Source organism: Tiliqua scincoides, chromosome 2 (genome assembly GCF_035046505.1).
Source record: "Tiliqua scincoides isolate rTilSci1 chromosome 2, rTilSci1.hap2, whole genome shotgun sequence".
Lineage (NCBI taxonomy): Eukaryota > Metazoa > Chordata > Lepidosauria > Squamata > Scincidae > Tiliqua > Tiliqua scincoides.
This window is the reverse complement of record NC_089822.1, coordinates 41,085,159-41,101,583: the sequence shown is the minus strand read 5'-3', so window position 1 is coordinate 41,101,583 and position 16,425 is coordinate 41,085,159. Positions and strand designations below refer to the sequence as shown.

At 42.8% G+C, this 16,425-nt stretch overlaps 1 protein-coding gene across 1 annotated transcript in view; it reads left to right on the top strand.

Annotated features, from left to right (window-relative positions):
- KIAA0825 (KIAA0825 ortholog) overlaps positions 1-16,425 on the top strand; it is a 309,279-nt gene that overhangs the window by 128,161 nt on the left and 164,693 nt on the right. Inside the window, exons 16-17 of the mRNA XM_066615910.1 lie at positions 4,872-5,280; positions 11,341-11,500. Of these exons, the coding sequence (XP_066472007.1) occupies positions 4,872-5,280; positions 11,341-11,500 (569 nt within the window). The remainder of the gene's footprint in view (positions 1-4,871; positions 5,281-11,340; positions 11,501-16,425) is intronic.

Below are 16,425 nucleotides of genomic sequence, written 5' to 3'. Positions count from 1 at the left end.
CCTTCCCTCAAAATCTGCTTCCTGAGGGACCCTCCAGAATAAGATGGCATATGACAAGGCTGCAAAATAATGAGGGATTGGTGGAATTAATCTTTCCTTGCAGGAATAGACATTCTTCTATATGTGGAACAATTACTTATGAAACAATTCCAACTGTCCATGCTCCACTTTAACATTTGAATTTAAACTGCCTAATAAAACTGGAATAGGATCTAAAGGAATGTTATATCCAGTGTCATCTGTTTCCAACCAAGTAAGCTCCAATCCTGAACATTTCCATAGATCTACAATAGATACTCACTTAGTCTTGACCTATTTGCAGACTAAAATTGTAGGAATGTAACACGTGTCTTGGTGAAATCTAAAGTTTTATATGCCATTCAGATCACCTGCTATAACAAATGAGCCCCTTCTAATATTTACAGCCCAATCCTATTCAGTGCTGGTGCAGTGGGGCTGCAGGGCCCATGCTGTATCCAGCGCTGAAACTGAGCAGGCTGCAGGGCTCCTTGGAGTAAGGAAACATATTTTCCCTTACCCCATGAGAGCCCCAGCCTGCTCAGTGGGGCTACTCAGATCTCTGCTAGCTAAATTGCTGGTACAGAACAGAGTAACCCCATGTAGGGCTTCAGGCCCAGGAAAGGGCACACTGGAGGCCTCCTTTACTGACCCTGCCCCCTTCCTGGGTCTGAACCACTCCTCTGCCACCCCAAAACACCCCACCTCTTTTCTGCCTTCCCTCCCTCCACTGCTAAGCACATTGGGCTGAATCCGGCGCCAGCGAGACAGCGCAGGCCCTCCTGCCCGCGCTGCTTACTCTCTGGGTGTTGAAAAGTGCTTTAAGACAATTTTATGGCAGCCAGTGCTGGCTCAGTGGCCGCTGCACAAGCACTTGTCATCAGTAAGATTGAGCAGCTAGTTATCAATGAAGTTTATGTAAAAAAACTTGTCTAAGCAGATCATGGAGCATTCAGATATCCTAATGGTATAATGTTCCCCATTTAATTCACCTTTCACAAAAAAATATTTTCCTCAAACTTTCTCAATTTCATATCAATCTGCAAGGATTTTTTTTCTTATGCCAGTCAGGGATGGCCCAAGGGATCTGCTGCTCAACGAAAACCCCTGCCCATGCTGCTCCAATCCACTATTGCATACACCCAAAAAAACCCGTATGGGATCCAGCCCCCCCCCCTTCTCCTCAGCTTGCTCCTTTCTCAGGCGGTTTCTTTCTGCACAGGAAGTGCTGTATGCACTGGGAGTGGTCCTAGCATGTCCCGCACTTTCTGTTTTGTTTTATGGAACTGCCTAAGAAAGGACCAATGTAAAAAGTCAGGGAACTGAATCACCACTTTCTGTTCTACTTCCCACTCATTTTTAGCAAGTAAAGGCAGATTGGTGTGGCAGCGGCAGACTTAATGTGAGGCAGTGGCAGACCCAATCTTATCCAACTTTCCAGTGCTGATGCAGCCGTAGTGCAGCTCTGATGTTCCCTTACCTTGAGGAGTCCTCCATTACCGCCTCCCCATTGCATGCCCTGTTGGCACAGCTGTATTGGTGCTGGAAAGTTGGATAGAATTGGGCTCTGAATCAATCTGCCAGTCTGCAACTAACAATTTAATGCACGCTGCATCAGTTGCATCATGCATAAGCCGGCTGTGAAGCCAGTTATGATTCCCTTCATTTTAATTGAAGCCACCATGTCTTCCAGATATGTTGACATGATTCCAATAGCAATATTGTTATAGTTAGACCTATAGTTGGAACTCAGCCACAAATCTAACAATTTTTAAAAATTGTTCTCCCTCAGCATCCTCTTTCATTCCCCTTAACCCAACATTATTTTGTCTTTGTTTATTATCTGTATTATCCAACATATCTTAAAAACCTCACTTGTGGGATTTTAAACAAAAATCTTGTTTAAATAGTCTAATGGGGCAATCCTCAGGGTTGGGAGCTCAAGTCAGTGACTTGAACTCGAGTCATGAAAATGCATGATTTTTACTGACTTGGCAACTCATGAGCCACGCACATGGAAGACAGAAAAAGACTCAAGTCAGGGGCCCCCCTGACTCAGCACTCATCCCCATGCATACAGACTTGAGTCTGCCTGTTTTTGGGTGTGCTTGCTTACTGTTTTCGTGGTGTGAAAAACCTCATGGGGCCAACATTCCAACTAGGTGAGCAACAGGGAGTTCCAGCCACGAGGCAGGGAAGGATGCTTCCTTTCCCAGCTGAGTGGGAATGCGGGAGGCGGAAGTGGGCTTTTTGCCATCTCTGATAGGAAGGAATATACCAATTATCATTGGACAAAGGATGGGCATTCTCATATTGTCTTTGGCTGAGGGAGGGCAGGAGATGGAGCCAAGGGCATTCTTGCCTTATGATTGGCTACAGTAGCCCAGGGAGGAGGAGAAAGAAGGAGGGGAAAGAGGGTAGACTCGGAGCATCAATCATGGTTTCCATTGCATGGCTGGCTGCTGTAAACCGAGCTCCATTGTTACTTGGGAGGAGGAAGCCTCATTGACTGATTGGCTGCAGTGGGAATACTGAGTAAAGCTGCCAAGGACTGGGTCATCCAGGTAAGCCTCACAGCTGCTGCACATGACCCTCCTCCCTCTTGCTGCTTCCCTACCCACTCTCTTGCCATCCCTCCCACCTCTCTGTCCTCTTTTTAGATGGGCAGTGACATCAGGGGAGTGTTTAAAGTGAACTCCCACACAAACACAGACACCTGGCAGCAGTCCTGTTTTTTCTTCAGAGCCGCGGCAGGCTTTTTAAAGGGGGGGACAACTCAACTCAAGTCTTTTAGAGTCACTAAAGGGTGACTTGGCGACTCGGAAAGTGCTCCTGTTACAACTTGTTTTTTAGTCCAGTTGCGGGGGGTGGTGACTCAGTGACTCAAGTCAAGCTGTGCTGGATTTTCCCATTCCTGGCAATCCTAACCAACTTTCGAGCACGGAGGTAAGGGCAATGCAGCTCTGAGGTAACGGAACAAACATTCCCTTGAGGAGGCCTCCCTCATTCCCTCAAGGGAACATTTCCTCCCTTGAGGAGGCCTCCGGGATTGCCACCCATCTGCAGGTTGCAGCACATGAACCATTGGCACAGCCATGTCAGTGCAGGAAAGTTGGTTAGGATTTGGGCCTAAATACCTTACCTAAATGTTCTGTTTTTACTATTGCCTTGATTTGTTTCTCTTCTCTTTTTATCAGGGCTTGTTCTTTTATAGTTCATTTATACTTTATAGTAAAAGGTACTTTATAATTTATCTACAATGAATGTGTTGATTTGTTTAAAGTGCCATAAGACTCTTGGTTGTTTCTCCTTAGTAAGCAATCAGCATAGTGCCTGTCATTGTAATGGGGGAGGGCACATACTGCAAGGTCCTCATGGTAGGGTAAGGATGGAGACAGAACTCATCTTGGTACATAATGCAGAGAAAAAAATGCATTAACATTTCCTAACTGAGTCTGTCTCAAGCCAAGCTTTGGCTTGGCAGGCTTGAATCAGGAATCGGGTTTTAATCCCATTGCAATGATATTGTCAAGTGCAGCATGTTGTTCTCCCCCCTCCCATAGGAGTGAATTACAGCCACTCACTTATCAGAAAGAATTAGGAGGTGTACTCAGGAATGCTTTTGGGGCGGGACTAAACTAATACAGAATGTACCATACATTGGAAGTCTGTTAATGGAGACTGGTTGTGATGGCAATATTCTACCCGCTGACTCAGAAGCAGTATGCCTTTGAATACCAGTTGCTGAGAAGCAGTAGCTGGAGAAAACTATTTGCCTACATGTTCTTCTTCTGGACTTCCCAGAGGCATCTTGTTGGCCACTGGAAAACAGAGCCACTCTTGGCCACTGTGGGAAGCAGGATACTGGACTAGATAGGCCTTTGGTCTGAACCAGCAGGGCTCTTCTTGTGTTCTTAAGTGCAGCATGGCCAAAAGAAGATAAGGAATTTGGTTTTCCATCTGTGATAACCACTGCACACTTGCAATTACAGACATACATACCCCTGCCTGTAATCCATTCCACTGGATTCCACAATCCATTCCACTGACCCCCTGAGGATATGGGGGATGCCTGTTTCAATGGTGCTCCCCCACATGCATTAACATTGTTTAAAACTTACAGGGGGTGAAGTGTATCTTGCTTTAACAGATTGTTGTAAGTCAGTGGTTCTCAAACTTTTTAGCACTGGGGCCCACTTTTTATAACAATCTGTCGGGACCCACCAGAAGTGATGCCATTAACCTGGAAGTGATGTCACTGCCAAAAGTGGTGCAGGAAGTGGTGCATCAAGCAGGAAAATTTTTAACAATCCTAGGCTGCAATCCTATCCACACTTACCCAGGAGTACGCCATATTGACTATCATTGTTAAAAACATATACATAGTAGACTGTTAAGTAGTACTGATCTGTAACATTTCCCCAAATACAGTCACATATCATGGTTGCATCAAGTCTAATAGATTAAACATAAAATATTGAAATGAATGGGGACCCACCTGAAATTGGCTTGCGACCCACCTAGTGGGTTCCAACCTACAGTTTGAGAAATACTGCTGAAAGCGTTTAAGCTTACGTGAACAGGCTGCTGGCAGACTGAATATTGAATATTAGCTGTAACACTAAAAAGGAAGCAGAAGTTAACAGTTTGGGTGTTGCTGTACCTCACTGCGCCAGCGCTGCATAAGAGTGGACCCTGAGTCCCATTGATTGCAATGGTAGAAATGAGTAGAACGCATTATTCCTGAGTAGAAATGCATAGAATTGTTCTGTCAGTCACTGAACATTCATAGATGTATTGTAAAGCAAGTATGTTTAATGTTAATCATACCTTTCTTTCATTTTTTTTTAAAGGCTTTACAAGGCTTGCTGCTCAGGCAGTGTCTATTGTAATCAGCAAGTTACCTACAGTGATTGCATGTTTGCCTCCCCCAATTAAGTATTTCTTTTTCCTGTCTGAGAGAAAAATGCCAAAAAATTTTATTGAATCCAAAAAAGCTGGTCTTCTTGTCTGGATTTTGATTGTAATAATATGTCGGATATTTGAGGATGGAAACACGGCAGAACTTTTAACAGGGACAACTCTTGACAGATGGAGCAAAGAGAAGCTTAGTTTAGTTCGTGTATGTTTGGAAAGTATTATTGGGAAAAAGAAAAGTAGTCCTAAACAGGTGTCACAGAAGATTATTCAGAACATTGAACAGCAAAGGCCAAACTGGATTGAAAATCAGTTACTAAAGGCAAGGAAACTGAGCATAGACTGGTAAGAAGACTCAATGTATACTTTCCCCCCCCCTTTTTTTGTGTATATAAAAATATATACAACATGTTTCATAATAAAAATATATTATAGCAAAAATGCCTTACTATTTCAAATTCTGGGTTTCTGATTATTAGGATAAATAGAAAACAAAGAAAATTGTGTTTTTCCCCATAGTAAGTTTGAACTGGCATTACATATAGTCTGGCAATGGATTTTGAAATGGAGATTAAATTTAAGGAGGATATAGTCCTCACAAAGAGCTTTCTGTGGTCATCTATGATTAGAAATAAATAAACATGTTTAATTTTGTAACATAACAGCATATCCAGAAACTGGGGCATTTTATAATAGCACAAGAAAGTATCCAGCTGTTTCCTTTGTGAGGAAAATGTCAGCCTTTCCAGATTTTGTAGCATGTTCCAAATATTTAGAAGTTATACTATTGCAAAAGTTGAATGTATTGAAATGTTTTCTAGCTCTCCAAATTATATAGATTAATTTTTTTAAGTAGCATGTACAATAGTATAATTTAATATTAGTTTTTGTGAGCTATAATAGTTTATACAGCTTGTTGAGTGTACTTCACAGGTAACAGTAGAATTGTCTGCCTGTTTCTTCCATGCTTTATAAGAGCAACCTCATTATGTTGTTACTACTTATAATCTGTAGGGGCAAAATTGTACTACAAAATCATGTCAGCCATGTAAATGAAAATGCATTAATGCAACACATTCATTTGCACTATTTTATTTCTAGGGATATTCATTTGGCATGAATTACAGTATACAGTAATAGTATCACACAAATGCTCATTGACATTGACCTTCATAATCTTTATGTTTGCATTTAATACTAATTTATGCACACTAATTCAGTGATTAAGAGATTATGACTGAATGCCATCTACAATAGCAGCCATAAGAAAAAATGTTACTAGGACAGAAACATAATTCAGTATAAAATTGCTGAAATTGAAAGTCCAATAGAAATATAATCTGTAATGTATGTAACTCGTGCACCCTAAAAGCTGCCTTAGACAATTTTTTTTAACCACAGAAACATAGCAAGGTATTAAACAAATGGTGTGGAGCAGGGGTGCTCAATAAGTCGATCCCGATCTACCAGTCGATTGCCAGGCAAAATGAGTCGATCGCAGGCTTCTCTCCCGTCCACGCATCCCTGGGAGTGAGCCCTGCCCTGGGAGTAAGCTCCTGTCCACGCATCCCTGGGAGTGAGCCCTGTTGACTCTACTGGGGCTGACTCGTGAGTAGTCCTGGAGAGGAGCCGCTGGCAGGCTTCTCTCCCGTCCATGCATCCCTTCCATCTGTTGGTTCTGTGTGCAAGGGGTTTTGCACTGGTCTTGCTGTGATGTCTATATAGAGATCTTCCCTCCCCCACACCTTTCCCTTGTTTTTGCACTGGTCTGTATAGAGATCTGCTCCCCCCCCCCACTTATATTGGAATCGAGGAAGATCTGGTGAGGAGGTAGATGTGGTATCAGCAGTGGCCCCTTTAAGGGTAAGGCCTGGGCATCCAGCAGAGTGTGCTGCACAGCTGCAGCCACTTGAAGGCAATAGGGCCCTCAGGGATATAAGAGCACCTGGAGTGAGCCCCATTGACTCTCCTGGGGATGACTTACCTTTCCCCTGTTTTTGCACTGGTATGTATGGAGATCTGCCCCCCCCCAACTTCCATCTGTTGGTTCTGTGTGCAAGGAGTTTTGCACTGGTCTTGCTGTGATGTCTATACAGAGATCTTCCCTCCCCCACACCTTTCCCCTGCTTTTGCACTGGTCTGTATAGAGATCTGCTCCCCCCCCCCACTTGTATTGGAATCGAGGAAGATCTGGTGAGGAGGTAGATGTGGTGTCAGCAGTGGCCCCTTTAAGGGTAAGGCCTGGGCATCCAGCAGAGTGTGCTGCACAGCTGCAGCCACTTGAAGGCAATAGGGCCCTCAGGGATATAAGAGCACCTGAGGCAGGAAGGGCTCCACTTATTTATGTGAGTCAGCCTTTTCCTACATGAAGATCTTTAAGTCCAAGTACTGTTCCACCATGATTGATGAACATTTGGAAGTGTGCTTGAAGCTGGCTGTCAGCAGCTACTGTCCGGGCTATGCATCCTTGGCTGATTCACTTCAGTGCAAGTCATCAAAGTAAATTCAAGTAATCACAAAAATGTTTATAGTTAATTATGTTGTGTTGTGCAATATTGGCTCATTCGGTTATGCAAGGTACACCAACATACATTGTACACATAAATGTTATATGTTATGATGGCGCAACCATTGTAAAAAAACTCTGGTAGATCTCCGGGCCTTGCTGGGTTTCAAAGTAGCTCTCGAGCCAAAAAAGTGTGAGCACCCCTGGTGTGGAGAGTCTGGAGAGATCCTTCTGGAGCTCCTCACAATCACTTCTGGTCTTCACCACTCGGAAAAGTTTGGTGTCATCTGCAAACTTTGCCACCTCACTGCTCAACCCTGTCTCCAGGTCATTTATGAAGAGGTTGAAAAGCACCGGTCCCAGGACAGATCCTTGGGGCACACTGCTTTTCACCTCTCTCCATTGTGAAAATTGCCCATTGACACCCACTCTCTGTTTCCTGGTCTTCAACCAGGTCTCAGTCCAGGAGAGGACCTGCCCTCTAATTCCCTGTGGAATTTTTTCAGTAGCCTTTGGTGAGGGACCGTGTTGAATGCCTTTTGAAAGTCCAGATATATAATGTCTACGGGTTCTCCCACATCCACATGCCTGTTGACCTTTTCAAAGAATTCTAAAAGGTTCGTGAGGCAAGACTTACCCTTACAGAAGCCATGCTGATTCTCCCTCAGCAAGGCCTGTTCATCTATGTGTTTTGAGATTCTATCTTTGATGAGGCATTCCACCATCTTACCCGGTATAGATGTTAGGCTGACCGGCCTATAGTTTCCCGGGTCCCCCCTCTTTTCCTTTTTAAAGATAGGTGTGACATTTGCTATCCTTCAATCTTCTGGCACCGTGGCCGTTTTGAGGAACAAGTTGCATATCTTAGTGAAGAGATCAGCAACTTCATTCTTCAATTCCTTAATAACTCTTGGGTGGATGCCATCAGGGCCATCAGGTTTCTCCCCACCAACCTTTGTCAGCTTGGCTACCTTGATGGGATGGGCTGCCTTGGGGTTGCAAGACAGAGCAGCTCCCCCCCTGCAGCTGGACTGGCTTGGAGAGTGTATTCAGAGACCTGAACACAGGGCTTGGGTGAGTAGAGGCAGACCCGCGTGATCCTCCCCTCTTGTGAGCCAGCCTTGAAAGCAGCATCACCACCGCCACCACCCCACTGCTGTTCTCGTCCTCTGCATCACAACCTCTCTCCCTCTCTGAAATCGCCTGGAAGCCGCGATTCTTTCCTGCCCTGATTAGCACGTCCTCTCTTTTATATCTTTGCGAAGTGAGGGGGGATCCCTGGTTGCCTGGCTGCCAAAAGAGCAGCCAGGAGGGGGGGGAGGAGGGAGGGCAAGCCTGGCATGTGGGGGGGAGCACCCAGGGAGAGTGCTGCTCCCCCAGCCGCTTCTCTGATGTGCACCCTTCCCCTCTTCTCTCTTAGGCTGCGATTCTGCCTATTCTTACCTGGGAGTAAGCCCCATTGCCAATAATGGAAGTCAATTCTGAGTAGATGTGCTTGGGGGAGATGAGGGGAAGCGTCCCTGCTTATCTTCCTTCTGAGGGGGATACTACTTTTTTATTTCCTTTATTTACAAAAACTCAAGCTACTTCTTGTATTGAGGTGCATGAGTAGGGTGCATTTGTTTCTGGATAATGCTGTGCACAGTATCAATAACCACATCAATATTTGTTAGTTTCAAGCACAATACAAGAAGTAGCTTGAGATTTTGTAAATAAAGACAGAAATAAAAACAGTAGTAAATAAATACATAAATATTTTGTTCCAGATGTTTTATTTTTTGCCTGATAGCAATGGTAGCGAGGGCAGGGAGAATTGGAAGAAGCTTCTGAGCTGGAATACTGTCTCTTGTCATTTACAGTTTGAGTTTCTAGGCAGGAACTTCCTGCTTGATGACATCACTTCCGGCTCTGACATCACAGTGATATCACTTCCTGTTTGATGATGTCATTTCTGGCTATGACATCATTTCCAGGTTGCTGACATCACTTCTGGTGGGCCGCAGACAGATTGTCATTCTCAGAAGTGGGTCCCGGGCTAAAAAGGGTGAGAACCACTGCACTAGACAATATGGAATTCTGTGTACCAGACAACATGGACTCAGACCTGAATAATTTAAAAGACCAAGGAAGTAATAGTCTTGTTGAATCTTGTTTTGATTCTTAGGATGTAAATTATCTTAGCTGAATAAAATATTACTGTTGATTAATACAGATCTTGTTTTATCTTTATGGCAACAATAAAAAGAAAAGTCAATGAGAAAAGTGGCAGCTGCATTCATTGCCTGTCTTGTCTGCTGCCTAAAAGCATTACTATTCATTAAAATAACCTTCACTTTGTTGTTAACACCCAAGCTATAAACAGTCAACTAAGATTCTGAAGAACACTTAGCCCCAAAAGTAAAGAAATGTCTGTCTTTCCAAAGTAATTTGTTGAGTTGAAGATTATTATTTTTCATCATGGTGACCCTGAGTTGCCTGACTGGGTGCGTATAAAGATTAAGATGAATGCAGTTATTCCTTGGCTGAGGTCTGCCTCTTTCAGGGCACATTCTCCATAATGACATGATTGATAGGCAGTCCCAAATCCAGAGAGGAACTCATTAATCATAGCACTGACTGAATCCAATCATCTGCTTCACCTGCACAGTGATGGACAGGAAAGGATACAGTTCGGGTGCTGACACTGATACACTTTTTGCAGAGGGCCCCAACTTTTTCAATGTCATCCTCTAAGCAGTTTGACATAAAAATCGGTTGTACTTCTGTACAGGTTCAAAAGCTAGATTTAGAATAGAGTTGTAAATATATGCTATGGAATCTTTCTGATTAAATATATAACAGCATTCATTATTATTCATCAATGAAATCCATTTCAGCTTATACAATTTTCCAATTACTAAGTAAGAAGTTTTGAAGTTGTATTTTGAAGCTATATAATTTCTAATGTCTAGCAGCTGTGTAGCATTTCAGTGACCAGATCAATATGTCTGTCAGACCAAATTTTGTAATAGTGGCACTTTTTAAATAATGAATTGCAATTTACTGCTGAAATCTATATGAGATTTCATCTACAACAGTAAACAATTTTTTTCCCCAATCAGAAACTACACTGTAACTCTACCATGAGGATTTTAACATGTACCTGAAGCTTGTCAAGTCTTCTGGTTTCTAGTATGCCAGTCAAGGTGGTTTGAGATGTCAAGGCATGAAAGTTGAGTCATATTGTTATACTGTAAATCAGATCATAATTTATTAAATTATGACTTCTAGAATGAACAGTATTTTCAACCTTAAATAGAAAGGAAGTTTCTGGGTTTGTTTTTCAAAGCAACTAATAATGTAAAGTTACTCATAAATAATCTGTCAGAATCTGTCTATGATATAGATATTCTAGCCTGCACTTAGTATAATGACTCTTTTTATGGCAACTTCATTAGGATTTAAACAATTCTGTGACAGGCAGCCAATGTCACCAAAGGAAGAATGCTCATCTTTTTTACTAGAAATATTTTTTTGATAAGAAATTAAAATAATTAAGAACTTTTGATTTTCTAGTATTATGTTTACTTTTTTAAAATTGAAGTTCTATGTTTTACTTAGATTAAGGCAATTTTCACAATTGCATTAAGGGAAAACATATAGCTAAGAATACAAAAAGAAAAAAATGTTTACAGATAAAAGAAACCTCATGTTTATGTACTTCAACTTTAATGTGTGTTTTTTAAAATCTATCTATCTAGACATATGCAGAAAGATGTTTTCATGGCTTTATCTGCTGCACATCAAATCTGTTAAAATAATTGTATAGATCTGTATTATTATTCTGGATTAATGCTCTGAGTTTTAGTAGTATTAATTACTGTGATACTTTTACTTCCTCCTCCCCCCCCCCATCTTAGTACTGTTACTGCTGCAGAAGATAGTAGAAGCTTAGAAGAGGATGCTATTGAGCTCGGATTGACTGAGCAGAAAATAAACATGATGGTCCTGGATATCTGCCACAAACCAGGTGGCAGGGAATACCTGAGGCAAATTTATCACATCATCCAGCTCAACGAGGTAGGGAAACAACCTTTTTTACCGAGCAATTAGGTGTGTAGTGGCCTGAGGCAGCGTCTGCTGGCAGCTAAGGGTTAGTCAAGGAGGTGATAATGCTTTGTAAAGTCAATACCTTACTCAATATTGCACTGTGTTAGACTCTGTTCAGTTTAAACTTTTCTGCATTTATTTAGAAAAAGGTTATGTTAGAGGAAATTATGTTCTTTTTTATTTATGTACTTAAACTGTGGCATACTTCATTGACTTGTTTCTGACTTGTTTCCGACTTGTTTCTGAGTGTGTAAACCACAAAGATATGTTAGCAATTAAAATAGTAAGAAATTAATAGTGTTTTTTTTGTAATGAAAAAGTAGAATTAAATATCATAACCTAATTTCTTAAATCCACACACACACAAAAAAATGAAACCGTTTATGGCCCAATTGTAATGGCTGTCTGTGCTATCAAAGGAAGTGTTCCGGCAGCATAAACAGCTTTATGACTGTCACAGATGCAACAACCTGAAGTATATGCCTTCAAGTTGTTCAGGAAGTATATGCCTGGGCAGGAGGTCTGGTCTAGAGGGTAGAGCCTCCGTCTGCCTGAAGATAACATCCACAAGGTCGCCAGTTCGAGGTCACCGGCACCATGCGACCTTGAAGCAGCTGACAAGCTGAAGCCGAGCCATTCCATCTGCTCTGAGCGTGGGAGGATGGAGGCCAGAATGTGAAGCCAGATCGGAACGAAACACCTTGAATGTAGTGGTTCTTGAAAGAAAGAACCTTCTTTCAAATTGTAAAAATCCCTATTTAATAAGGGATTTAAATAAAAGCCTGCCTATGTAAACCGCCTTGAATAAAGTCTTGAATAAAGACCAAGAAAGGCGGTATATAAATACCTGTTGTTGTTGTTGTTGTTATTATTATTATTATATGCCTGCCACAGCCAGTAAGTTCGTGCAGGGGTCAGGAGGGAGGCAGGGAGGGGTGATACAGGACTGGAGGTGGGCGGAATGAGGAGGAGTCAGGGCCGGCAGGAGGGTAGATCAGGCCCAAGAAGGGAGTGGGTTCAGTGGCAACTACAGAATCCTAACCCCTTCCTGTGCTGAGCCACCTTCACAGGTCAATGTGGACCTGCTCAAGCTATATAGAAATGTTCCCTTATGCTGGAAAGACCTCAGCTTGCCAAAACCACCTCCTGGGATACAGCGGAAACGGCACTGGCACCTCTGCATCGCCTTACAAGGAGTTACATAACTGTTATTCAACATGTACAAGTTAAAAACTTTAAAATAATTGTCCTATTTAAACTAACAATCTGTAACCAGTTTAGATCATTTTACCAACATGTAAAAGTGGTTATGTTTTTGTTAACATAGTATGTTAACAATGTAGGAATTACAACTGCAAAACTAGTAGCAGATAAAAGTATCACTTTCTGATCTGCCTTTTGATGCATTTTTTCTTATGTTTTCTGAGATAATAGTATGTCATTTGCTAGAGTTAATGCTTAGAGTTATGAACTGAAGCTGTTGGCTGTATTTGATTCTCATGTGTAATTTTACAGAGAAGCAATATGAATAGTTGCTTTTGGTGCAAATATGCTGTCAGCTTTAGATTGTGTTTACCATTTTCTTCAGTATATGTCTTTCAGAGCTCTAATGTTCAGCAGAGGTTGAAGCATGAGACTTATTCTGTGAATTAACCATGGTGAAAATAATTCAGTCTGTTACTTGAGAAATCAGAGGAAGTAAGAATTACTTTTGCTGTCATACAAGATTCCAATTTTCAAGTACGGTTTGGGGGACAAAGTAGCAGGGGTCTAGTGGAAGCTAGTGGAGAGATGAAGCAGTGGTGCAACTAGAGTAGTTGATGACTAGGGTGGACTGCTCAAAGCCATGGGTAGACCTGGCCTCTGCCTTTAGATCCCCTGATGGAGGCCAGTTCTACCAGCCACTTGAAAGAAAGGGTAAACCTGGGCTCTACCCATGATCCACAGGGTTGGGAACTTGAGTCAGGTGACTCGGACTTGAGTCTCAAAAAGGCACATTTTTCACTGACTCATTGACTTGTGCGTGTGGAAGACTCAGAAAAACACTCAAGTCAGGGGCCCCCTGACTCAGCACTTGTTCCCACACATGCAGAGACTGCCTGTGCCTGGGTGTGGCTGCTTACTGTTATTGCGGTGTGAAGAACTTTGTGGAGTCACCATTCTGACCGGGCGAGCAGCAGGGAGGTTCCAACCACAAGGCAGGGAAGGGTTAGTGGATCCAAGCAGGAGGGGGGAAGCAGGAGCAAACTCTTTTGCCCACCTCTTGTAAGAAGGAAGGAACCAATGATCATTGGACATCTGATATTTTCTTTGGCTGAGGAGCCAAAGGAGTTCTTGTCTAATGATTGACTACAGAAGCACAGGGAGGGGGAGGAGACAGGGAAGGGGGGGAGGCAGTTTGTAGCGATCATGTTTTCCAAATGCATTTCCTTTTGGCTGCATTGTTACTTGGACGGAGGAAGCCTTATTGAATGACTGGCTGAAATGGAACTACTTCTGAGTAGAGCTGCCAAGGATTGGGTCATCCTGGTAAACCTCGCAGCTGTTGCATGTGTCTCTTCTCCCTCTTGTTGCTTCTCTCATTTCTCCAACACAGTCCCTCCCACCCCCTTCTGTCCTGTTTACAGATGGGCAGGGACAGAGGAGAGTGTTTAAAGATAATTCCGACACACACACACCCCCTTGGCAGCAACCCCATTTTTTTCCATGGTGGGCTTTTTAAAGGGGGCCTTTGGTCACAAAAGGGCGACTCAGCCACTCGGAAAGTGCCTCCATTATCACTCGTTTTCTAGTTGAGTAGCGGGGGGGGGGTGTCTCTAGATTCGATCAACTCTGCATGATCTCCAGTGGCACATTTGGCATCCTGGGTGGATTTGACACCTGGGACGGACTACCTCCCCTTGCCCTGCCCTTGATATACTAAATGAGTGAAGTAGTGTTCCACAACCTTTTTTGGTGATGGAACGCTGCTATTGTGGTTGCTTCCTCCTTCTTTCCCACTCTTTCTGCTAGGATGAGAGGGAAGAAAGAAGCTGGAGGAGCTGTAAAGCATATGAAGGTGTTCTTGAGCAGAGATTCTCTAGCAGCTAGAGAATCTAGCTAGTGAGTTGAGCTCACTAGTCTAGTATCTACTGCTCTTTCACTTCCTTCTTCCCTCCCAACCTGTGGCAAGAAGGGGGAGCTTGCCAGGAGGAGGAGGCATAGTGGTAGTAGCTGTCATAAAAATAAGGAGCTAGAAAAAAGAGTGGGTATGCATGCAGGAAGGCATGGGAGGAGAGAAAGAAAGAAAGAAACTGGGGGCTGAATAGGAGAAGGAAAGGAAGAAACTTGAGAAAGGGATGGAGGAAATGCCCTAGGCCTAGATGGAATTGGGGTGACTATTGCTTGACAATTGGGGGAGTGGGTATAGAAATGTCATGCAAAAGTCTTGCTCTACATAGAAGCAAACAGCAAATGAGCAACAGATTTTAAACAGTTCAATCATTATTTGATTGCAAACAACTGAGATATTAAAACCCAAATGTTATCCAAGCCCCAGAAATGTTTTGATCATTTTTCTATCATGCCCCATATTTTGTGACCATTATCTTGAGAGGATGCAGTAGCACAATTCTCTTTGAACAATGTGCATACCTTCAGATATGAAGTCATGAAAGCAGTGCCAAACCCATTTAAACCTTAGGGGCTTAATGTTGTCTCTCTGAAATTTGGTAAGCTTTCTCTCTTGTGGTTCCTTTCACTGATTGCTTATGTCCTCACTACTATGCAAAAATGATGTGACTGAAGGCACAATCCTGTGCATGTCTACTCAGAAGTTAATTCCATTGTGTTCAATAGGTCTTATTCCCAGGAAAGTGTGCATAGGATTGCAACCTAGGTGTGATACTGTAGAGCAGGGGTGCCCAAAACCCAGCCCTGGGGCCACTTGCGGCTCTTGAGGCCTCTCAATGCGGCCCTCAGGGAGCCCACAGTCTCCAATGAGACTCTGGCCCTCTAGAGATTTGTTGGAGCCCACACTGGCTCGACACAACTGCTCTCAGCATGAGTGCGACTGTTTGACCTCTCACAAGAGCTGTGGGATGAGGGCTCCTTCCACTGCTTGTTGTTTCACGTCTGTGATGTAGTAGCAGCAGCAAAGGAAAGGCCAGCCTTGCTTTGTGCAAGGCCTTTTATAGGCCTTGAGCTATTGCAAGACCTTCATTCATTCATATAAGTTCATCTCTAATAAATTCATTTATGTAAACTTATGTAAACTTATTCAAATTTTAAATGTAAGTTAATTCTTTTTTCCCTGGCCCCTGACACAGTGTCAGAGAGATGATGTGGCCCTCCTGCCAAAAACTTTGGACATCCCTGCTGTAGAGTTATAGTACAGTATTACCAGTTTGTTGATCAAAGTTGCCACCAGGATAGTTTAACAATTCTCACCAGCCTTTTTTTCTTTTATGTCTAAGCTTTGTTTCTTTGCTTATGAATAAATCCAAGGACCTTTAAAACAAATGAATCCAGTTATAGGGATTCATGAGCACTCCAGTGTTCAACTAAAAATGGGGTCAAACTTTTACTTGTGTTCTGTAAACACTCACATAAGTTCAGGCCTTTGCAAGCTGTTGGTTGAAGTCCTCACAAAGACTCAAACGTGTTTGCAGAAGCTTAGTCCTTTCATGAGCAATCAAATTGCTTACAAAGGCTCAGATGTAAGACACCTGCTGGTGTCAGACTGAGGCAATGTTGGTTAGTAGGCCTTGTGACCCGTAAGAACTGGGGATACCTGTCAATCAGGTTTGCAGCTTTCTGATAATTTTGGATCCATCACTGTGCACAAATTCATAGTGGTGGAGAAGAATAACTTTGTCTTCTTTTTTTAGTAAGAAAGATTTTGATCAAAATCTGGT